The sequence below is a fragment of the Peromyscus maniculatus genome, chromosome 12, assembly GCF_049852395.1.
Source record: "Peromyscus maniculatus bairdii isolate BWxNUB_F1_BW_parent chromosome 12, HU_Pman_BW_mat_3.1, whole genome shotgun sequence".
Lineage (NCBI taxonomy): Eukaryota > Metazoa > Chordata > Mammalia > Rodentia > Cricetidae > Peromyscus > Peromyscus maniculatus.
The window spans coordinates 86,424,613-86,449,761 of NC_134863.1; the positions used below are offsets into that span (position 1 = coordinate 86,424,613).

Below are 25,149 nucleotides of genomic sequence, written 5' to 3' on the forward strand. Positions count from 1 at the left end.
GGACGCTCAGCATGAGATAGGATCTAGTAGGGCATGGAACCTGGGTTTGGGTAGAGAGCTGAGGAGACCTGTCTTAAAGCTAGAGGTGCTGGACGGGGCTGTTGAGAGGCAGGCTAAAAGTCAAGTTAGGGAGAGATCTGGGCAGAGCCAAGGCTTGGAGTGTTGTTCGTGTTCATACAGGGAGAGGGTAAAGAAAGAGCCAGAGGCACACCTCAGACATGCTTTCATTTAGGGAAAGGAGAGAATCTGGAGCACGTTAGTACATTTTAATAATTTTGGAATATAGGATCTTAACAGTGACAGAGGCTTTCAAATTAGCTTCCTAATGAAATCTGAGATCTTTTCCCTTGGGTCTCAGGCAGCTATTACAATGTGTGCTACCTTTAGGGGGTCCAGAGCTGGGGTTGTGGGTCACTGAAGTGACTGTCTCCTGCTGCTGCACACCAAATGGCCCCTCACATCCCAGGACACCCAGAATGACAAGCGCTTCCCCAACATCTCCCCACAGGACCTTATGTCTTGTTTCTTCTTCCCCACTCAGATACTAACACTAGGTGACCCCAGCTCCAGTGTCTAGCCTTTTTTTGTCACGGAAGTACCAGAAGAGCAACAGACTTGCCCTGTGTCTCCCAGGGCCACACCTTTGATTGACACTCTCAAATCAACCCCATGCAGTAGAGATCTTCAGCACCGAGCTGCTCAGGGGGAGCTCATGGTGCTCTCAGGTGTCCTGTCCATTCTCGATTCCTGCTGTGACTCTCTCCCTTCTCCTCTCTCTCTTTCCTGAACTTGCTTTGATGTGACTTCTCCAAGACCCTTAGCTCTGGGTTGGCTCTTTGCTCCCTCCTGGAACCAGTGGCTGTCAGCACTGTGGCTCTTCTCTGAACCTACAGCTGAACTTTCCAGTCTTGCCTGTGGCCACCTGTTCAAATATCCACATTCTCGCCCCTCTACCTTGTTATCTCTTGGGTGTGGCCTAGTCCTTAGTAGACAGGGGAGTGGGGAAGTAGCCCGAGATTTCTCTGGGATCCTCTTTTGCTGCTCTTTTGAGACAGGGTCTTGCTACACAGTGCAGGCTTGGCTCACCCTCCTGATCTTGCCTCAGCCTCCCCAGTGCTGGGATCACAGGCAGGTACAGTTTCACTTGACTTTCGAAGGATACAGCATCCCTCTCTGGTACTGAAATTCTTGATACACTTTCTACCTATCCATAATGATGGGGCCTTCTGGGGCCAACCAAATGGTATTGCTGTTCTCATATTTGGGCTGAGTGTTCTCTTCTTGAGTTTAAATTCCCTAAAATCCTCAAGCACTTCTTGGGTCCTAATTTCTAGGTAATTCCCTACTTAGGACTCTCTCTTTTATGAAAGGCTTGCAATTTCATAATGTCCTTTATTCAGCTACCATCCTGAGTACAGACACTGGTGGTTTTATATATATATATATATATATATATATATATATATATATATATATATATATATATATCTCCTATAGAAGACTTTTCAGTTCTGCTGATTCAGTTTTATCCTCTTGACTGTAGCCTTTCAAAGTCCATGACCTCTGGACTCTTCACTCTACTATCTCAGTCTTCCTTCCCACCTGTGCAAGCCACATACTACCGTCTGCTCTGCCCTCCATGGCTTGTTTCCTTATCAGTCAGCCCTGTCAAAACAGAGAGTGGGTCTATCCCAGACCTCTGCTGGCTCTTATTACATTTCCTGGTGGCTCAGAAACCACCCTTTCTATGGCTTAAGTAAATTCACTTCAAAATAAAAGGCTCTGAACTGATTCATTCTAAAATGGGTGGATACCACCCATCACCTAGCATCTCTAAGTTGCCTTTGGTGATTCAAAGACTATTCACAAAAATTTGGGGATTGTATATGGGAAGATTTTGCTTAGAAACTTAAAATGGTCTTTCTTGGGGTCTCTCAGAACTTGAACCATGTGACCCAATTTCTAATCTTTCCGGGGGTAGGAGTTGGGGAGAGTCTTCAGTGAAATACCATAGCAGTAATTGGTGTCTACATTTTGCTCATTGTCTTTTGGACATGTGTGATTGTTTTATGTCAATAATGAAAAACCAACTCCCCCCTGGAACCTTGGCTACTTCACAGGTTTGGGAAAAATAGCAGGCTGATGGAGGCTCTGGTAATTGTTAAGCATTTTGAGCTTCCTCTGACTCTTTCCCATCTCATCTCCTTCCTCCCTCCATCCTTCCCTCCCTCCTTCTCTCCCTCCATTTCCTCCTTTTTATAATTCCTGGTCCTGCTGTTCTGGTTCAAATAGCACCCCACCCCCACCCCGCTGCACACCAGAGCAGAGCAGATGTTGGGTGGCATTTCTTCCACCTGCCATCTGTTCTGTGGGAACATCACCCAGAGACCAGCTCTTCCTGCCCAAACACAGTCAGGCAGTTCTGGGCATAGCTTTTTACATTTTCACATATTTCAGCTCAATCTAAGATATAGACTGGGTGACATATCTCCTGAAGTCCTTGGCTACTTCTGTATACCTTTCTTGGCTCCTCTACTAATCTGTTGTCTAGGGGATGATAGAGAAAGTCTACCAGGCTAGTCCGGTGAAAGAGAAATGTGGAAGAAAGGAGCTTATGAAGGCATTTTCCAGCTCCTGAGTGATACAGGGAAGACTAGAAAATAATGGCAGAGATAATGATGATCAGATTGTCACTGGTCATCTGCCTGTGGAGAACAGTTTCATGTGTGTGGTGGGGTGGAGGGTATTGAGGTTCTAGCAGTGGGTGAGAGGCCATGTGGCTGAGCATATGATACTGGCTGACTTCCAAGTGGTCAATGGTGAAAATACTCAGGGAGAACTATGGCAGATATACAAGGCACAAGTTACATATCAATGTGTTAATAAAATTAGGGACCAAATGACAGGGAGTAATAGTCAAGATAAAAAATTAACCAAGGGCTTTTGGAGTGGGGATCACATTCATATGCTTTTGATAGCATGCTTATTTCTTCTGACTCCATGAGTCACTGCTAGTCATTAAAAACTTACTTGAACTTATTGAGACAGCCTATCTCTTAGTGGCATATGCCAAGTTTCTTGGGAGGACAGGGGTTGGAACAGTGACCTGAACTCTCTTCTCCCTTTGTCCCAATGTTGCTTTGGACCTTTGGACTCATGGCAGAGCCTTTAGTTTTCAAGTCTACAGCATGGACATGGCAATGCCAATTTTATACCCTATCAAGGGGTTGATGAGGGACTGCTCTAGAAGTACACAGTTTTGTCAGGTCTGGGAGACCCACCCGAGGTGTTTCAGGAGCATCACAGTTTGGTCTTGTTCATTGTCTATGTACTTTCTGAGGACACTGCTCTCGCCCTGGCTCTGCACATGTGTGAAGGAGCACACCAGTAGATTTGCATCATGTCATGGAATGGTCCACCCAGGCCCTTGCCTGCAGCCCAGCAAGGCTTTCTTAAAAGTCTGAGCAGCTTCATATTTTAAACATCTATATGTTTCTTGGACAGAGGAGAGTGGAGAAAGAGAGAGGGGGGTGTAAAGAGAGAGTACTCTTATTCATAGCCTCAGGTCTGTGTTTGCTTATCTGAAGCTCTTGAGGAAAATGGAGTGTGCTTGGACTAACCTCTATTGTGAAGTTACTTGTACACCTCAAAGCAGAAAGGAACCATCTATGGATAGCAGATCTCATTTTGCTGCTCCACTCATCCAAAGTTTCTATTTGAAGGTTCCCCACTGTCAGCCCCACTTCTCCATGGGACTGAAAAAGAATATCATAATGTAGCTTTTTTTTTTTTTTTTTGCAAGGGCTGTGAACCTGCATTTAGATTTTTACAAGATCCCAGCCAGAACTTCTAATCATTGTCATGCTCGTGTGGAAGATTGTAAAGCTGAGGAGAGATAAATATCCCCAAAGACAATCTTACATGCTCGTGACCCAAGAAAATTGCAAGAACAAACAAGGGCAGGCCAGAGCACCCTGGCAAGCCAGGCATGGTTCCAGGGACAGCCTGACATCCACGGTGCCTGCTCTTGACTGCCCATTGTTGTGTCCAGCTCACCAGCTGCCCTTGGTTCACCTCCATCTCATCTCAGTGCTTCCTGGTTCTCCACCCTCTCACACAGAAACTCATTTACTGGGCTCTGCTCTGACAACTGTAGGGAGAGGAAGAAAGGGTGGGAGTGCTCGGGGGAGGGAGAGAGGATGGAAGGAGAGAGAAGGAAGGACTGAAGGAGAACAAAAGATAGAATGAAAGTTTTCATAGTAAAGGACCTTGGTGTGTGTGTGTGTGTGTGTGTGTGTGTGTGTGTGTGTATGTGTGTGTGTGTGTGTGTGTGTGTGTGTGTGTGTGTGTGTGTTGGTGGTAGCTCATGTTATATAGGTGCACATGTGTGTACCTTTATGTGGAGATCAGAAGACACTCTTAGGCATGGCTCCTCAGGCACCATCCATCTGTCTACCTTTTTCTTTTGAGGTCAGGTCTTCCATGGCCTGGAGCTTGACCAGAAAGATGTCTGGCTGTTCACTGAGCCCCAGCAATCTGCCTGTTCCTACCTCCTCGGTGCTGGGATTACAATTGCATGTCACCAAATAACTAAGTAGTAACTGAGGATCAAACTCAAATGTTTATGTTTATGAGGTGGGCACTTAACTGAATATCTCTCAATCCTGATACCATGTTTTCTTAACCACAGTTTATTGGCTCGGCAATGAACCCCTTAGGGGCCACCCTCTCTGCATTCTCCCCCTTTCCTAGCAGTGGGGGTTGATACTCCAGTGTGGAAGCATGTTTATTTTTCCTTTTTCCTCAAGCTTAAGTGGCTGCCTGAGCTTAGGTCAAGTTGCTTTTAGGTTTTTGAAATGGGGAGAGCTTTGGGTTGTTTACAGAGGAGAAGCTAGTCAGTAGAATTAAGAAAATGGAAATGACTCTTCACAGTCCACCCCAAGGCTGCACCTTGTAAACCACGAACCCAGATTCTCGTAACTGGCCACCTGACATTGGAAATCTTCATTCATTCTGAAGTATGTTTGAAATAATGACTGTTTTTTGTTTTAAGGGGAAAAGGGTGTTTTGCTAGAGAAACAGTCAAATTGCTGCCAGGCAGCCATGCCAACTGATCACCATGTTTATCTTATTTGAGGTAGAATTCTTGGTGGACATGCCAGCTGACCCCTGCTGAATGGCACCAACACAGGCTTTCAGTCCCTCAAAAATCCCCTCCTAAATAGCAGAGATTTTACTAATATTGGAGTGGAGTACTAGACCTGGGAATCAAATTTTTATTAGGTTGGGGCTGCTGGGATTCTGGGTCTGGCTGGTGACTCACTCTCTAAACTTGCAGTTCAAAGGATCTAGAAGTTGGGGAAAACCAGGGCATCGTTAAAAGCAAGAGGCAGCTTCTGAAGTCCTGGATAAGGATATAGATTTTAGAAATCTAGCACTTGGAGACAATTTAGAAGGTCGCTGTACTCTAAATTTAGTAAGTCCTCAGGAAGGGAGAATATAGGTTGGCTAAGCTGCTTCAGTCCCATTTTCTTTCATTTTATTTTTGCATAAAAGAATATTACCTTGTACTCCCTAACTAGGTTGCTCCTCTACACAGCACGATGTGCCATCCATGGAAACATTTCAGTTATGTCCAACTTAGGACAATGCCACTCGATAAGAGGAACAATCTGAACTTGGCCTGGAATAACCTTAAGCACATCCATAAGACACTCCTATTTATACCTAATTCAAATTTGCTTACCCCATTTTTGATCCTGCTAAGTGGATGTTCGAGTAACACCGATGTGTTCCTAGAAATACTGGCCTTGTTTTGGATAAAATAAGCATGGCAGGAAACGTTCTCCCCATGGAATCTGTAAGCCTATGGGAACTGATCTGAATGTAGGCACAGGATCTGTTTTACATGGGCCAGGTTTTAATTGAGTAGCATTACTAATGAATCCTGAGGGGTTAATAGGCACTTGTGACTTCAAACTCTGTGGCTGCATCTGCGTTGGAAATGTTTTATGCGGTTAATGGACATTTCAAGGGGGTAGGTAGTTTGTAGGTCTCTCTGGAGACTGGCCTGGCTTTCCTTATTCTCTCTGTGGGTCCTTCACTTACTCTGTCCTTTTAAAGCAGCACTTCCTGGGGTTACAGAGAAATGATGATTGTGCCCCTTACTGTAACCCTTGATCTAACACTTCTAAGGGATCACTGTCTACTGTCAGAGGGTCTTAGAGACCTTTTGATCCCCAGGACCTTGTCAATCTCTTGTGATCAAAAGTAATGGGGGATAAGAAAATGCTGTTACTATTTTTTAGTGTTACATGTGACCCATGGTAGACAACCAACAGCGGTTTGCTAAATTAAATCCATATCAACATGACCTTTAAGCCTGGCATTAGGAAGTGGTGGGGTCTGAACTGGGTACCACATTCCTTGCTTTATTGCCCCTCTCCTGTCAGACCCTTTGTGTTGGTACCCTGGTAGCTGGAACAAGGTACTTCTCTTGAATTCTTTGCCCCTTAGCATCTCACAGGAATACATTCTGTTTCTCTTGCTACCTCCCTGTAAAAACCTTCCCACTAGCTCTTCCTTATCTCCTACACAAAGGAAACAAAACCACTTCAGGGACTGAGAGCCTGCACTCCCAGATGTGGTGGACTTCTCCTCTCACAAGCCCAACTGCAAAACACCAGAGTCTAAATGTAGAGATGTGAGCACTAAGATGCTAACCCCAGGACAGTCTCTGGACACAGCCCTTTCAACACAACAACTAAAGGCCAAGGAACTGGTAAGGAGGAAAATTTGAAACTTTGTGGGTCTTCTTTCAGTCGAACCTGTTAGCAACAGCTTTTGTTGGAAATGTTCTTGGCAAGAAAAGGTTGTGTTAGGTGCTGAGGTTACAGGTACAGTCATGAAAATAAAGCAGTAGCTGAGGGAGTGGGGAGGAAGTGGGGGAGGGGCTTGGCACGGTGCTACAGCCCTGAGAAGCCCCGCCCAGCTAGCTCATCCATCTGCTACCACACTGGTGTGAGTCAACACAGGTCCTCAATAAGACACTTCATAGTTGGTATGAAGAGTCTCAGGCAATTCACAGCCTTTTATAAGGAACTAGTTTGACATTGCTATCTACATGGAAGGACTGCCACTGGATACCTCAAAGACAATGTTCCCAAAGTCCAGGCCATTGGGATTTATGGTGAAAGAGGGTTATCAAAATGTCCATTTGATTCTTTAGTGACAGACACCCCAAGTGCAATGCAACATGGTCCTTTTAGTCGAATTTCTCAACACACTGGGTATTATTCTATCTTTGTGGCGGGTTCCCACTCTTAGCTTCCCACTCTTCTCATTTGGGACTCGCCCCTAACTCCTTCACACTGATTCAGGATTTGTCCGAAGCCCTGTTTTGGCACGTGTGACCTGTTAGATGCTGAGGCACGCACACCTCAGTAGTACTCAGAGTTGCCTTTATCTATGAGAAGCATCAGCAAAGTGCTTAGGTTATCTACAAAATCGAAATGCAATTGGCTTAGGAAGAATGTTTTGATGAGACTGACAGATGACACATCTGAATTTCTGGGCTCTGGGATCTTTAATGGAAAGACAGTTAAAATGTGCAAATGGGCTGAAAGGGTCTTCAAGTTGGTGAAATGAGAGGAAATTGATAGTAATAAGTGTGAGTGAGGGGCACATGCCAGGAGACTTCTGGAGAGAGAAGATGGACCAGACAGCATCATGCCCAGCTGTGCTAATAGGATCAGGGTTAAGCACTTACAGATGAGATCAAGGTCTCCTGAGTATGGAATCAAGGCCTCTGCGTACCATGGGTGTGTTTGGGCTGTCTCAAGGCTTACTCCTGGAATGTAACTCTAAAGGCTATGTAGCTGTGACACTGCTCCACACTGTCTTGATACTGAAACAAAAATACTCTGTGGGTGCCCCATCAAACAATGGCTTGGTCGAAGACCTGATAAGTAGGAGGTACAGAATGTTTTCCTCCCAGAGTTACTATTTGAAATTCTTTGCACTCACACTGCAGAGTAAGGGCTGCTGGCCAGAAAGTGTGAAGAGCTTCCTCACCCAGAACCACACAGTCAGACCCTGGAGAAATGGAATCTATTCACCGTGGCTCTCTAGCCTGTGTCCCACATCTTCTGCTGTGTTTTCCTTACAGTGAAACTCTAATTCAGGAAAGGGTGTACTTTCTGCATCATTACACTCTGCCTATCCCATAAGCCCCTATCTCTGCTTCCAGGCAACATCATTTTCATTTCCAGAGCAAATCTCAAAGCTTTTTTTTTTTTTTTTTTTTTTTTTGCTAAAGCTGTAATTGGTGACTTTACCAGAACCACTGAAAATCAAACAGAGCAGGCTTGAAAATCCCATGAGAAATTAATTTTCTTTGTCTGGCAATATCTAGGATTTAGGGGACTTGTAAGGGGGCTGCTTGCACTCCATTTCTGATTGTGTGTGATTGAATGCTTTGGGTCCCCACCTCCCCAACAGGGCTTCAAAGTCTTTCAGAGGCCACATCAGTCACTGAATCATAGCTGGCAGAGCAGGCTCCTAGGGGACATGTCTTTCCGCTGGAGAGTGGCCTCTGGCTGACCTCTCTTCCGGGGACACACGGTGTCCCCAGGCACCTGTACCTACCTCTCAGCCTCTTCAGCCTCTGTTCCCGCCGTCTCCTCCGTACAACCAGTAGAAGCACAAAGAGCAGCAGGACGCCGATCAGGATGCAGGAGATGGTCACTAGGATCTTGAGCCCTTCGTTGGTGGTCAGCCCTTCTTCGCTTTGGACAACTGACTTAATGAGTGGAGGGATTGTACCTGAAAGCAGGGCCACGATGTTAGATGACTATTAATGGCGACAGCATGGTGGAGTTTTTAGGGATGACGGGTTACAGAAAAAAACCGCGCGGTGTGATTGATCCAAGGGTGTCTGTGTGATGAGGAAATGAGACGAACTTTTCCACAAGTCTCTGGATTGGCAAGCTCACTCATCTTCCCTTGGCCCAAACTCTTCCACTCTAGCACATCTTTGTAAAGGACTGTGTTTTGCACAGCACTGTAGGATGCCACCACCTGACAGTAGGATGCCTGGGCTCTGGCTCACAAAAGCCACATTAATTCACCTGAAATCCAATGCCCACTTGGCTGTCAGGCATTGTGCTTTTGCTAAAGGCTGTTTGAAAAAGTGCATATGAAAGGAAGAACAATAGGTTTGTCAACTGGATGGAAGAGCCCCTGAGGGGAGGATGTGAGGTACTCCAGCCTAAAGAAGGGTATACCTTTTATCTTTTTATTATTCTCTTGATCTCAATCCTATTTTCATAGCTGCTTTTAAAATTCCCAGTTTAGGGCAGAAGAGCAAAGGGCAACCTTTCAAATGGGGTCCATCTGGGTCGCTGACAGGGCATTGTTATACTGCTCTACAAAATTCAGATTATTTAGAACCAAAAGAAAAAGCAGACATGAACTGAACTCTGGGCTGTCTTAAGATGCTTTCCACCCCGAGGCTGAGCACGGGTGCAGAGATCTAAACAGACATCTGTGTTTTATGGGGCACACATCTTGCCATCCTCCATTATATAAGGCACTCCATTCTCACTGCCTTTTCCATGTAAACCAGAAAGCCAAGGCTTTAGGAAAAAAAATATCATTTCTCCAAGAGCAAAAATGATCTTATCTTGCATTTAGTAATTGGAGCAGTGAAAATACAACCGTTGGCCCTCTCTGATCTCTGCTGGAGTCGAGCAGAGTTCTTCCAAATTCACAGCATCTCTGGCAGCAGACCCAATCTTGCAAATAAGCAGACACCAAGAAAGAGACACAGAAGAGGCACCTGTGAGGCTGGTCTGTGCATAGGACACTGCAAGGACAAGCCGAAAGTTTTGGAAAAGGTAAACAGTGGAGACTCAGATAAAGAGGTGGAGAAGTTGTGGATCTGACTGACATGAATATCAGGTCAATTTCTGTTTCAAGTTTGTTTGTCCTAAAATGAAAACAGTATTGTCAGGCATATGTGACAAAAGAGATTCTAAAGGTACACAGCCACGGTACCAATTCAGAGATATCTACTGTCCTTTACAAGACAATATAAAACTATGTACTCTTATTTCTTTGTGCCATTAAATTATTTCAGAAAATATAATGCACCTTACATGCACTTTTCTAATAGGTTCTTGAGTGAAGTGAGAACATTATACGTGTCCCAGTAGCTGAATATTTAAAGTCTGAAGACTATTTGTGCCAGAACTCCTAGTGACATCATCAGATGTGAGCAGGCCATCCACGTGTGGATTTTAGCAAGCTCTCCGGCATCTGCCCATATGTGAGCATAGCCGTGGGCTAGAGTGGAGGTGTCCAAAGTGACAAGAATACTAACTACACAACTGGGTATGTGCTTTCAGGGAGCTTGGGGGAAGCCTTAAATGCTAAGCACTTCATAAAAGCCATGATCTTGGCACTTTGGTGTGTAAGAACAGAGAATTAAGCCCCATTGGGAGAAGAACCTTAGACATGAATGTTGCTTTGCCTATGCATGACCCTTGGGACAAGGACTTCTCTAAATAAAGACACACAGAGAACAGAAGGAGGCAATGTAAGAGGGGCCTGGGCCTCTGAAGGGGAGGACAGCTATCCAAAAGTACAATGGTTGACCCTGTACCAGATTCCAGGGCTACGGCAGACCACTGGGTAGAGCCCCAACACCAGAAGAGTTTCCCTCTTGGGTTCTTCCTGCAACAGCAAGAGGAATTTGGTTCTATCTGAGAAGGGCTTTAGAAGCAATGATTGCAGGCAGGAGGTAGACACAAGCAGGATTAGCACAGTGTCCAGAGAGGAAAGAACAACTCGGCCTACTGGGACCACAGTCCATTCTGAGTAGTGGAAGGGACAGAAGGCTGAGAGGGGAGCGGGCCCACAGCTCCAAACAGCCTGATGAATCACCACTGGGGATCAGAACCTATCACTGCTATTCAACAAGTGAGGGTTACCGTGAGGCTACAGAATCATCACGAAATGCTGCAAGCAAGGCCTCCCAGAAGACCCCGTTAACTAACCCTAGAGATGCTGCCTCAGCTCACTGAGCTGGGTGCTGTTCAAGTATCAGTAAGAGACCTCCCCCCAATATTAGAGAAAGGGTCAGAATTTAAATCAATTGGTTTGGGACAACAAAAGGTCAAGAGACTCCCTGTCTTTCAGAGGGTGCCACGTGTGTGTGCACAGGCCCGCTGTGACCCCGTTCGACATTCTATTCCCCTCAGTGCCTCTGCTGCTTCTGCTCAGACTAACCTAACTTCCTTGGCCATGGAAAACTGTTGTGCACATGCATTTTAAGGGTGTAATGAGAGCAAACAGAAAGTTGTTGTGTGGATTGGGATGGGTGGGGGAGGGGTGGGAGACAACAAAAGCAGTGTTAGCTCACAGTCATTTGCAAAGCAACAGAACCATGAGGCAGAGTCCTTCAGAGAAGCCAGCTCCTGCACTAAGACTCCCAAGGGAGTTCATGTTGGTCCTCAGTCCCTTTTTAATGGACACACGGTGATGGTCACCTGTGCGCCACGGACTAGGAAGCCCACAGAGAGGGGGCTGAACGGCCCACACCCTGATGGGCTTTGGGGGCACTGCTCACTCTGTGATAACGACAAGTGTCTCCTAGGAGAGGGAATAGCAAACATGTGCCCATCCCCGAGCCACAGACAGGAAAGCCAGGACGCCTGGAGCTTACTGCCGTCGTAGTTCAGCGTGGCGAAGTTGGCTTGCTTCTCGGCGCAGCCGGCACTGTTACACACGCGCATCTGCAGCTCATACCACGTGGCTTCCTGCAGGTCGTACAGAATGTAGGACTTGGAGAGGGAGGTCCTCTGAGCCGTGGTCCAGACTGTGGTCCCGAAGGGTCGGTACTCCAGAGTGAAGGAGGTGATGGGACAGCCTCCGTCATTCCAGCCAATCAGATTCAGCCTCACCCGGGTGGTGTTGATGCTGGCGAAGAGCTCCTGCTCCTTGGAAAACTGGGGTTCTGTGGGAGACACGGCAGTGTTACTTGTGGGTAAATGGGTGACCACACTGTGTTCAGGTGTTTGCCCTGGGCTACTGTCTCAGCATAGCCTAGCTCTGGCGAAGGCCAGATCACCAGTCATTCTCAGCAGGAACAAAACCTTGGGAACCAACAAGTTGTCCCAACCACAAGGACCTGAGCGTGAGTGAAAGTTGAATGGATACAAGCTATTTTTTACACAGTGTAGAGTTCTCTGAAGAACAGCTCTACTTTCTTATGTGGAATCCTTCAGTGGTTCACACTGCAGCATGCAGAGCTGAGTAATTTCCCTTCTCATGTAGATACCGAGTGGAGATTTGGGAGAAGACAGAGTGGGATTTGGGGGGTATTAACAGCTTTCTCTACAGTCCAAACACTTAGTTCAGGGGCCCCAGACATAGCAGGCATCATTCTACACAGACCAACCCCGTATCCCCGAATCCTTATCCTGTTATCCAAGACTCAGGAGCTAGATCCAAATACTGCCTCTCTCCAGCCATCTGGGCTTCCTCCCCTTGAAGGAAAGGAGCTCATCAGATCTTTCTTCTCCTCGCTACACAGATAAGGAGCCATGTCCCCCCTTCTTTCCAGCATCTCCAGCTGACCCTTGACCCCTGGGAGCCGCTTCCCTGGGCTTCATCTCCTTGAACTTCTACTTATTTCAGATAAAATCCCAATTCACTTCGAAGTGCTAACCTATTAGCCTAGTCATTTTCAGCCTGAAAATCTTTGAGGACAGGTGCCCCACCCATTTCATGGCTGCCCAGCCTGGGCACTCTTGTTGAGACTTTTCCTAGGGGATTCTTCTTTGAACTGCAAATGAAAGAATGAGGTAGGGGACCAAAACGTTCTGAAAGGTTCTGTGGTCTCTCTCATCACTCTGTCACTCTTCCAGTTTCATTTCAGGAATGAGAAAATTCAAGTACATAAAAACGACTACTAAGTATTTGCTGAGTCTTTCGTGATCCTCCCTCCTTCGTGCTGGGAGACAAGAAATAGAGAAATGGCAGGCAGGTGTCTCACCTTTTCCCAGAGTTTTCGCTTCTATGATTTCGCTTATGCGCCCCGGTCCCACTCCATTTTGGGCAGTAAGAGTGAACTTATACCAGGTCCCACACTTCAGGTTTTCCAAGCGGTAGGAGCGCTCACTGGGGCTGATGGGAAAACTGCCCCACTGTTCACTGTTGTCCTCGGAATATTGCAGGATGTAGCCTACAGGAATCGAGAAATGTCCTAGTGAGCATTCTCTGGAGGTAATAGGACGAGTTCTCCAAGTCTGGGTGTTTTTAGAAGAGAATAATTCTAGCTCTTCCTGATTCCAGGAAGTTTCCCCCACATGGGGAGACATGCTGGGGTGAACTGATCAGTGAGTCACTTTGGCCACACAAGACATTATTACTGTGGTAACATTACTATGCTTCTTTCCACGCCCACTGAACACCACGTTGGACAGTATGGGATGAGTACTAAGCTGTCAAATATCTGTCTCTCAGGGCACATGTCTAAATCTTTGGGTAAGGCTGAAAGGGGCTATGTTGACAATGGGGATGGAGTGAGAGGAGGAGCCTTCTTGATTACCTCCTTCCTACACAGTACTGGGAGGACAGTTGCAGTCACAGGCGATATTGGCTCCAAGCCCTGCAGCCATCCCAACATTTCTATAGCAACCTGGCTTCTCCTCAGGGTGAATGGTTCACTTGAAAATTCATTTCTCATCTCTGCCTATAACCACTCTCTTCATGGTGTCTGCTACCACTGACCACTGTCCATACCAGACAGTGCCCTGAGCACCTTGCTTATGTCACCCCACACAATGCCACAAACTGTGCTCTGATCCCACAGTGCCAGTGCTGGTGACAACTGAGCATCGAGGGAGACGCAAACTACCTCAACGGGGGGCCTTGTACCCACTCCTTGCCCTGGTGTCCTTGAAACTGTTTCTTATGTTCTTTATCACTGATCTCTGCAGTTATGTTTCTGAGGTCAGATGTGTCCTCTCTGCTCTGCCCCTTGGCACCTAGACTGTCATAATCTGACTTGTGCGCCTTAGGGGACTAATATCTTCTATCTTTCCCTGGGGACTTCCTCTTTTAACACAGAACACTTCTCATCTGACACACTGCAGAGGCCCCATGCCCAAACCAGTGCCATTCAGACTCCCCAAGCCCCTCCCTGGAGTATCGTTCACCGCTGCTTCTGTCTCCCGTTGTTATCAGTATCTTCCATTCGTATTTCACCCGCCTGTTCTCTCTGGCTTCCTGGACCTCTTTGCCCACTGTTGTGTTCCTAACCTGAGCTCCCCTAAGATAAGCCATCTCCATAGAAGATCTGCTCTCAGCCTCCACTCCAGCTCACTTGTATCTTGGGAACCGTGCTTTGCTCTCATTTCCTACGCTGAGACCACCTTTATACCTAAGTAATTTGGCTGCCTGATTTTGTCCCCTAATGCTGCTGGATTCTCTGACAACATCCATCAGTACAGGTGCCCAATTTATGATGCCCTCCAATGCCAGTGGCTTTAGGGAGCACAGTTTTTCAGGGATGTTCTGAAATTTCCTGGGATACTTGACTTGGAAATTCTTCATCAACCCAATTAGTTTCATTTCCAAGACCTTCTATGCTGGCGGCTACCCAGGTCTCTCTCAAACTATGATGCTAACAAAATTCGAACTGTCTGGAATCTGGATCCTGGATTCTCTGAGTCCATTTATTTTCTCTAAGAATTTTCTCTCTCCGCTTTTGTGAGGCCATTGGTAGCCCTTGAGCCCAGTTGCCTTGATTGGCATCCACACTTCACCCACTTGTCACAAACTTTGGTGCCCTGTGGCCCTCTCCCCTCCCCAGCTGCCCAGCGTCACCCCCGATTGCTGCAGTAATTTGACCGCCACAGTTTGTGCTGTGTGGCGCCTGCAGCTGGGTCCTGGCGGCTTCTTGGCAGCAGTGATTTTGTTCCTCTGCTAATGAGTCCCTGTGCCTTGCACATGGCAGCCGTTTCAAAGCTGTCCCACGCTCCTCAAACCCACAGGCACAGCCTCACCCCTAATCATCAGCTATTTTTACAGAGTAACCTCACCTTTTTATTTCTGACAGAAATAAAAGGAAGAGTCTCCCTTCAGCCAGCGCCCAACAACTGGCTCTAAAAGACAGCCACGTCCTGGTGAGTGGCACTTGTGATATCCGGGGAGTGTGACTATTCTCAGGGAGGCCGCCGTGCTGAGAGTTAAGCTGAAGGAGCTGGGGTGCCATGGCCCCAGAAGCCAGAAGCTGGCTGGGTGCCCCCATGGCTCCACCTGGCCATTTCTGAGTCTTTGCAGTTGTCTGCCCTCCCTTGAACCTAAGCCCCATCCTCTCGCGTGACCTCTGTTGTGCCCTGGCACTCATTCTCTGAATGAAAGACCTTTCCTTGTCTATGGATCACTAGATTGCGCCCCAGCTCCACTCATGACAGAATGACCAGGGCATCTCTCCACTTCAGTGGCAGCCTCCCTCAGACCTCGCTGCAGCTCACAATTCCAAGCCTTCTGGCAAACATGTTGTTTCCGATCTGAACGCCCTGCACCTTTAATTACATGCAAGGACAGTAACTGGTGAGTTGAAGGAACGATGTAGAGCTGACAAAATCTGGGGGAAAATAAACTAACACCTAACAGTTATTTCATAAGGAGATGCTACACTTATTACAACTTAATGACTTTCTTACATGATTCTGGACAGCTGGAAAGGAGAAATGACCACAGGTTACTAAAATTGGAAACTAACAAGAACAGCGTGGCTTCCAGTGGAGAAAACTAGGTGGCCCTCATTGTTTCCTTTAGTTGTTAATTGTTCACTATTAATTATATTAACTATAGGTTTGCAGACACCACAAAAACAGACACATGCTTCAGAAGCATGCATAGACAATGGGGAAATTAATTTTCTGAAGTGATAAACTATCACATAACAGTTATTTGGTGAAGATGTGTCATGTTTTGGTCAGTGGATAACTCTACAGAATAGTGATTTGGATGGCTCATCTCATTACCTCTGATGGAGCTACCCCCATTGTCTCCAGGGAGCCAGGAGAGGGTGATGGAGGAAGAGGTTGTTTTGGATACAGTGAGCCGAGGCTGATCTGGTGGAACTAGAGAGGAAACAGTTTGTAGAAAACAAGAATTAGTTTTTCACATCTTCAATCCTCTGTAACAGTCATTTACCAAATCATTTGTAACAGCCATTGATTAAATATGTGTTTTAGGTTGCCAAAATAGGCAATTCATTTCTGTCAAACTGTCTGTTCCGTTGATATCCCAGCCTGAAGAGACAGAACGCAGTGGATCTGTTATTTAAGGAAAAGCCAACCACAGTTCTACCTTGACTTCCTTCATTTCCTCACCATCCCTTGGATTCCTGAGTTGTTCATTACGGACTGAAATCTTTAAATTTACTGAGGACATAGTCACTAATTTACTCTGAATTTCATCCAGGAAATTAATTGGAAATGATAGACACACTTACTTAGCTGCTCTGCTTTTCCCAAGAAAAAGAAAGGGGAGATTCATTTAGTAGGAAGAATAATTATAAAAACTTCAATGCTTCAAGGCACAGTGAGTGTACCCACACACACACACACACACACACACACACACACACACACACACACACACACCCATCCACACAAAAATGCACACACACAAAAAAAACAAGCACACACATATATATTATATATATGCATACACATGCACATATATAAGCATATATACAATCACATACACATGAGTACACACACATGCACATACATGCATATGTACACACATAAACAAGCACATATACACACATACATATAGGCAGACACATGTAAACACAGATATATACATGTGCACACACAGGCATACACACACTCATACACATGCATAAAGAGCCCTGAAAACCAAAGCCGAGATGTGACAGCGGTTGTGGCAATGTGTACCCAACAATATGCAAGGCTTCAGGGACATACACTGCTAAACAGTGGCCTTAATTCAATTCTGGACAAAACACTAAATCAATTCACAATCAGATCATCCCAGACTTAGAGAGCACTCACATAAAATATCCTCTCTCCCTGTGAGGAAAGCCTGAGATGTTGACCAAAGGCCTGAAATACTGACCCATCTTCTTAGAAAAATAATTTAATGGTAGCTTCATCAATTCCCTAGAACTATCCTGACTTCAATTAACTCAAAATTCAAGATAGATTTCCCAGTACTCTTAGAACATAAGGTTCCCCACCATCTTGTCCTACCCAGGAGAGTACCGACGGTATTTTCACTTGCTGTGCTCTGTTAACATGACAGTATCTGAATCCAAAGAAGCACACACTTTAATTTTCCTCTGATAAAATATCCATACTGCAACTAAATCTGAACCCAATCAATAGCCATGTGGGCTTTGCACACTGATTTAATATCACATTATTTGAAGGTGGCTGTGTATATTTTGTTTATGACAATAAATTACTAAATACCTTATATCAAATACAAAGTCTAACAATGAGCTTAGAGCTTCAATCAGTGCCTCCATGAAGAGCTGAAACTCTAAAGCCTCTTGTTATACTATTTAACTTTGTAGCTGGTGCAAGATATTTCATTGTTTATTGACTTAATTAGCAGACATAAATGATCACACTCAGAGACTTACTTTCCATGAATGCTGTACTGGTTACACATGTGTGAGTTGAAATTATCAAGAACTTTTTTTCAGAGATGTTCACATATAGAAATAAGAGACTTTATATGTAAGAAAAAAAACCAATATGTGGTTTTTGATTTGTTCAGTTTATATTTTCCAAACTGAACATGGTATTTACAAAACGAAAATAGCAATGGGTTGTTTTTGAGTTGGCTCAATTTTGCTATCTGCATGTAAGGCACATGTAGCAAAAGATCATTCAAGACCCCCCTACCTCCCCCCCCACTTTGTACCTTGTACTTGCAAATTTAAAATGATCTCATCGGATCCCCAGTTGTTATTGGCGACACAGCTGTAATAGCCCGAGTCCTCTGCCTTCACCGTGCGAATGATGAAGCTTCCGTTGCTGAAGATGCTCCTACGGCCGTCAATCGTCACCAGGCTGGGTGTCCCGTTACTACCTCACAGGAAGAAAAATGCACAGATTAAAGAAATTACAACCCACATTAGCTGAGGTTGGCAAGAAGCATTAAGCCTTCTCCAGAGCAAACAATTGCAACCTCAATTATTTTTGCATTATGAAATAACTATGCTGTGATTATGTGACAAACTACTGACTAGTAGAGATTAAAAAAAAATCTATCATGCAGAAGAAGAGCTGTGTTCATTGCCAAGAATCTAGCTTAACTAGTGGTCAAGTGCTCACGACTATTGTCACACTTACATGTCTCTCTTTCCTCTACTCCTCAGGCTTTGGAGACTTTCTCACTGTGGCAATTGTGAGAAGATCTCTTGTTTGCAGAAGGGCCAGCTTGACCAAATCATGCATGGCAAACTAAATTTTGTGATCTCTTATAGACTTAAAATCACTTTCAGATTACAGTTCTTAATGAACGTGACATACACAGAACAACCTGGCATCTCAAGGGAGCACAAAGCTGAATCTCCCGTGAAGAGTTCTTTGTCATCACAACCACAGGCCAAGGTGGCAGATTGTCCAGTTGACTGGGGTCACTCCCAGGTAAGGCAGAGTGTCAGCTTGACCCAGGGAGCTTATGAATTTGCTTTGGATTAACCAACTTAAAATGCAATGAGAAAATTGCTCACGGGACCCAATCCATTATTTCAATCATTTACGCTTGTAAGTGCTTTTGTTTGAAAATAGGCACCCTTCTGAATCTGTTATTTTAAATCCCCATGCCTATCAGTGAATGTTCAGCCTCTATTTATATCTTAATTTCTCCCCCTGCATAGAGATAAAGCATGTTTAAGAGACACGTGGACAGAACTCATTGCATGCTCTTTTCCTTCTATCTTGCTTTATTATTACAGCAATCACTATTGAGTATGGAGAACCAGCTTTTCTGTTAGTCAAGTCCTAGTGTGTTTCATTTCTTTTTCTTGGGACAAGGTCTCGCTATGTGGCCCAGCAGGCTGGCCTCAAACTGGCCATGTTCCTGCCATAGCCTCTCAAGAGCTGGAACTACATGGGACCGCGTTCCATCTCTTATTTTGCTTTAATTATGTGTGTATGTGGGGAGAGGGGTGTGTAAGTGTATCACTCATGGAGGAAAGAGGCTTTGGATTGCCCTGGAGCTGGAGTGACAGGCAGTTATGAGGCACTGGATATGGGTGCTGGGAACCAAACTCAGATCCCCTGAAAGGATCTGAGCCATTTCTCCAACCCCTCCATTTCTTAAAGCTCCTTCTTGGGGCACGTGCCTTAGGTTATACTGTCCTTATCTCTGAAGACGAGAGAGCTGGTAAACCTGATGACCTGAGCACCTTGTCTCCATGCCCTGGTAATATAGAGCAACTCCACCGTGCTACTTGGTTATTCTGACTCCTCTCCTAACAAGTGTTTTCATGGATTTCAGGGTCTGGACTGGTAGAGGACTGATACATACAGTTGATCAAGACCACATGCTCCTAAGCAATTTCTCCTGATGGAGTTGGATGCTCCAAGGTCAGTACTGGCTGCTATTTCTACCTCATTTCAGGAGAGTGCTAGGTTTCTTCAGCTTCCATTAATATGCATGAGGTAGGGGTTGGCGTGTAGCCCAGTGGGTAGAGTGCTTGCCTAGCATGGACGAGGCTCTGGATTTGATGCTTTGCATTGAATATAGTGGGCATGGTGGCACATGCCTGTAATCTTAACACTAGGGAAATAGAGGCAGGAGGTCAGACATTCAAGGTCATCCTTGATTATAGAGTTCTGGGCTAGCTTGGACTACAACAAACAGTGTGTGTGTGTGTGTGTGTGTGTGTGTGTGTGTGTGTGTGTGTGTACAGAGTAGAAGCCCACTAGATTTAGTACAAGGCTGCCTGACATACTGGCTAAGGGCTCACTAAAAGGCATACATTGGGTTACTGGTTACCTGTCTTTCATCCATTTTACTGCTGGTGAGGGGTCTCCAACAGCTTTACAAGGCAAGACAATGTCCTTCATCCATGGAGTAGTCACCGTCCCACTGAAGGTGAGGATCCGAGCAGGAGCTACAATACAAAAGAGCAGACTATCTACACAGAGCCAAGGTGACCTTCCCAACAGAGAAGCACCCCCCACACCGAGTCAATTAACACTGCAGCTGTGGGTGCTCTGGTATCTGCCTTATAAGGGGTTTTCCATGTAAGGACATGCTCACATATGAGAGTCTCCACTGCAGCATCTTTTCCTTCTGCTAACCAAAATATAAGCAGTACATTAAACACTTGGAGTTTCATAAGCCAGGCAACTCCAAGCTGTGTTTTCTATGAGCTCAATTATTTTTTCAGAACACTTTATGAAGCGATTCGTCTCGGGCCCCAAAACTGCACGTTAAAATATACTTTTAATATCTGAGAGAACAGACAACATAAAACATAAAGTCCAATGGCCAGAAGAAGTAAATCTGGACCAACGCTATTTACCAGCTGTATGATTCTTTGTCTGCTTCCCCACACAGCTTGATCTTTAACTCATGCACATACTAAGGAAAGGGGGCAGCTAAGGGTGGGCATGGGCTTGGGACAATGGTTCACCCAATGCCACTAGTTTCAGTGATTCTCAGGACTGGTAGATACCAAGGTTCTTCCAAGGAAAACAACCCCCACGTGTGCCATCCACCAGACACTACTTGCTGGTGCACAAGCCCCAAGGCAGAGGCTGCTCTTCGTTATTTGAGCCAGCACACTTGGACATGCAATGGAGGCTGGGTATGCATCCTTGTAGGAGCGCAACCTGGCTAGATACTCAGACATGGAGATCACAAGTGGAAAGCCCCCAACTGACTCTGGATCCACACAAATGGGACCAGGGCTGCCGGGACCCCTGCACGGTGTCTGGGCTGGAGGACTCAATACTGGCCAAAGGAGGGGAGGGGAGGGAGCCCTGCGACCCCTGGAACCACCGAGTCTGGCATAGAGCACCGACTATTACAAACCACCGAATCCACTCCTGTTACCATTGTCCTAAACACGGCGGGCAAACGCCAGCTGGCTCAGAAGCAGGGCTTTGGATGAGGAACTTTTCTAGCCAGTCTGGGCCGTGTGTGTAAAGTGACTCCTCATGGAGGCAGGAATGTCCTAAGGCTGAGGCTGCTTTTACCAACCAGCTTTGGTGGCTTTTGGCATTTTTCTTTTCCAGTCTCCCAGGACTATCCTCTATATTTAAGAAAATGCCCTCAGGGGCAGAGTGGGGGCCTTTGAAGCTTTTAAATGGCCATTCACTTTAAGAAGTACACATTTATATCCAAACTCATGGTATAGAGAACTGTGTAGTCTTAAAGACGTCAGTAAGAAGAGAAACTGGAGGGGTATAAATGGCAGCTCTCTGTATGTACCCCACACTTCTGAAATCTGAAGTTGTTCTGAAAAATAAAGTATATCTCACAGACAGACAGATACACACACACACACACACACACACACACACACACACACACACACACACACACACACACACACACACAAATCCATGAGCTTCCCTCCTTAAATCTCCTACAGTATCTTGGCATTTCACTCTGAGTGGGGTCTGAAATCCCGAATACCATCCCGCGGTCCTAGCAGGACCAGATCCAGGCCTTTTTTCCTTCCGTCCTCACAGAGTGCTGTTCCCTCTGGTGGCTCCACTCAGTTCCTACACTGCTGCCCCTGTGTGCTGACTTTTAACTGCAGCCTCCTGACCTCAGTCGCTTCCTCTCTGCACATCACCTTCCTCTTTTCCAGCCACGCCCTGACTCAGGCCCGTGTCCCTCCACCACCTCTGTACCTCCTGTGGTTTCTTGGGATAGCCCTTGGTGCAGCTGGCCACTGACCATGGGTTTCATGATACTGCTTACAGACTGACTCCCACAAAACTGTGAACTCCCTGGGGGTGGGGGTGTCTGCTCTGCTCATCCTTAGAAGAAATTGCTCTGCACTAACCAAGCCTGCCTCTTCTGGACACTCAGCCTGACTTTATTTCCCAGCCTTGCTTCGAAGACAGGTCTGGCCCAAGCCCCTCACCAGAATTCCGTGTTGGGCTCTGCTGTTACCATGCCAAGCTGCCAAGATTTAAGAAGATTTGGTTCCACAGTCAAACCTCGTGAGCTGAATTTTGGGTAGTGCCTAATGTATAATAGACATTTGAATATTTACTTATTTGTTTGTTCAGTGGTGCCAGGGATCAAGGGCAGGGTCTCATAGATAGTAGGCTTTACCACCGAGCAGTAAAATTGCATTCCAGTGATTTATGAAGTAACTTCAATACGATCTCTCCTGGTAGGTCCCACTCCTCAGGAGCCTGTTCTCAGCGGAGCCCTATCTGACTGGAGTCTCACTTCTACCTCACTCAGGCTGTCTGGAAACAGGAAGGGCCTGAGGGAATGCCTACCCATCCTATGTGCTTGGTTGCAGTTCCTCATTTATCCCCCAGGGCAGACTTTATAGCTCATGTTCTCCCTGGATGCCACTGTTTTCTCAGTGTTAGAAAGAATGTGGACATTGTGGCCAAAGAGTTCAATAAACAGGAACTCCAATTTTAATTGACGTCTTACCTGCCTGTGTTTGTATTGAAACTTCCCTCACTGTTTTATGCTGCCCATTTCCCAATGACCACATCAACAAGCATGTTGCCAAGGACTTTTAGAGGTTAAAAAAAAATCAGAAGTTTGGAATGTCTGGATTTTTCCTTTCTGGCTCTTTAGAAATGATATTGGAACTATATTGCCAATCCAGAATCAAAGGGCATCGCCCAATTGGACTGGAATTATGATTCGGGGAGCAGGTTCACTGCAAAGGCTGATCTAGTCAGACTATGGAAGCTCTCACTGACAGCAATCACCAGCTCGAACGCTGTGGCTGCGCCTGCCTTTGGTGAACTGTCTACTGTCACAATGAGACAAGGTACCAGACGGACACACAGGGATGCTCTGTACCCTGCTGACTCCAAATCTCATTCTTACTTAAGGTTTCTTTTGTGGTGTTCTACAAATGAACCACGGGGTGGTTTGTATGGGAAATGCCGCTCATGGGCTCCTGGGTTTGAGTGTTTGGTCCCCAGTTGGAGGTACTGTTGGGGGGGGTTTATGGAACCCTTGGCAGGTGGGGCCTCACTCAGGAAGTACACCATTGGGGATGGGCTTTGGGGGTTCACAGCCTCACCCAGCTTGCAGTTCACTCCTTCTGCTCCATGTTTGTGGCTGGACCTCCCAGCTTTCTGCCCTGGCTGTAAACTGCTATGCCTCCCTGTCATGATAGTGCCTCTCTCTGGAACTGTAAACCAAAATAAACTCTTTCTTCCATAAGCCACTTGGTCACTGTGTTTTATCATAGCAAGAGTGGCTAATTCAACAGCTGGTGATTTTCTTACACCTGTAACATTTCAAATCCCATACACTGTGAAGCAGGCATGTCTCTTTCATAAGTGCGAACCTGATTTAGATCAAAGAAGAACCTCCTTGGGAAAATGGCAGATTGTGAATATCACTAATTTTTCCAAACATGCATTTAGTAGTCAAGTCATCAGCCCTTGGTGCTGTGTTCACCACTAGGGAAGCCGCTTTCCCGATTGGCACACTGAGCCCAGGGCTGGCTGACTAGCTGCAATGTGATGCCCACAAACTTCCTTTCAGATAAAAGCAGGGGCCTAAGAATCACTAAGCTGTGGTGGGCGGTAAGGCCCTTCCTCTGTGGTTCACATACCTTTAGCCAGTGGCTCCACAGTGATGATCTCACTACTGTTGCCTCTTCCAGCTGAAGTCACTGCCACCACCCAGACACTGTACTGTCGATTCCGACTCAGGTTAGGAATTCTGTAGGAAAATGAGTCGGGGGAGGCTTCAAACTCGCTGATGACCTGTGCGAAGAGACAGAAATGTTCCCTTACTCACAGAAGCAAGTGGCACAATGGCTTCCTAAAAGAATGTTTAATAATATATTGCCTATCAGGCACCCTCTGAAGGGCTGGATTTTTAAATATGAACTGTAATTGGTATATGTAGGTGGCCCACAGTCCATGTCCTTCTGCAGCACCTTTGATGGTCACCCACCTAAGGAGCAATAAGACCCTTTATTGTTTGGCACTGAAGAAAACACAACACGTGAAACAGTGCTTTCAAGGTTTTGCTCATTGGTTAATGGATGGCAGTGATATCCCAGAGATGGCAACAAGGCTAACTTCAGCTACAAGGGGTTTAATTTTGAGAGGGACTTCAGGCTATGGCACATGGGGGACCCAAGAAGAGCCTGGTATCCTCATAAAGCTGAAGGGACAGAATTGAACAACAGTTCACAGGACTAGAAATGGAAAAGCTGGACACACAGGGGATTCCTGGGATCCAAGAAGGTTTTATGTGGGTGTCTACTGAGCGGATCTGCACACCCGTGGGTGGGGGAACTCCCCAGGACAGGGAAAGAGCCACCCAGAAGGTTCTGAGTCAGAACTCAGCACTCATAAGGGCTGGGAACGGTGCCTGCTCCCAACACTGGTTCAACTCCTCAAGACTGGGAGCATTGGCTTAGGACTTAAGGGTTTTACCTCAAAAGTGAGGAATATTTAGCTTAGGATTCAACAGTAGTCTAGCCTGGTCTAACAGGATACACAATCAAGAATTGAAAAGATGAAATGATCACTAAGTAACAACCACACCTCAGAGCAAAGGTCAAGAATATTTAGAATATCTACCACTCAAATAGGTAACTTTCCTAATGACATTCAATAAAAAACTTACTCTAAATGAACAACATCAATATTGTCACATAGGTGAGTATATAAATAAAATGTGTTATGCTCAATCCATGCAGAAAAGAATGGAGGACTGCTAAATGTAAGAAGTCAATTATAAATTATCACACGGATTTAACTGTCTTTTTATTAAATGTCCAGGACAGACAAAGCATACCCAGAAAGCTGAGGAATTGTCAGGGGCAGTGTGGGCAAAGAGAATAGGGGGTGATGGCTTTTCTATTTAGGATGACAGGATCATTCTCAAGTTAGAAAAAGGAAG

At 45.8% G+C, this 25,149-nt stretch overlaps 1 protein-coding gene and 1 long non-coding RNA gene across 4 annotated transcripts in view; one reads left to right on the forward strand and one right to left on the reverse strand.

Annotated features, from left to right (window-relative positions):
* Dscam (DS cell adhesion molecule) overlaps positions 1–25,149 on the reverse strand; it is a 593,021-nt gene that overhangs the window by 44,163 nt on the left and 523,709 nt on the right. For 2 of the 3 annotated variants that reach the window (XM_076549303.1, XM_015999884.3), the window contains exons 21-27: positions 23,846–23,999; positions 20,062–20,179; positions 17,977–18,140; positions 16,059–16,157; positions 13,058–13,246; positions 11,726–12,016; positions 8,647–8,823 (exon numbers count right to left, since the gene is read on the reverse strand). In XM_076549303.1, coding sequence (XP_076405418.1) covers positions 8,647–8,823; positions 11,726–12,016; positions 13,058–13,246; positions 16,059–16,157; positions 17,977–18,140; positions 20,062–20,179; positions 23,846–23,999 — 1,192 coding nt within the window. Of the gene's footprint in view, positions 1–8,646; positions 8,824–11,725; positions 12,017–13,057; positions 13,247–16,058; positions 16,158–17,976; positions 18,145–20,061; positions 20,180–23,845; positions 24,000–25,149 lie in introns of all 3 variants that reach the window. The other variant, XR_013043895.1, reaches the window with a different exon arrangement.
* LOC143268174 (uncharacterized) lies at positions 18,571–22,558 on the forward strand. The gene is made up of 3 exons (XR_013043896.1): positions 18,571–18,704; positions 19,561–19,649; positions 22,428–22,558. It is a non-coding gene; the product is annotated as an uncharacterized LOC143268174 (long non-coding RNA).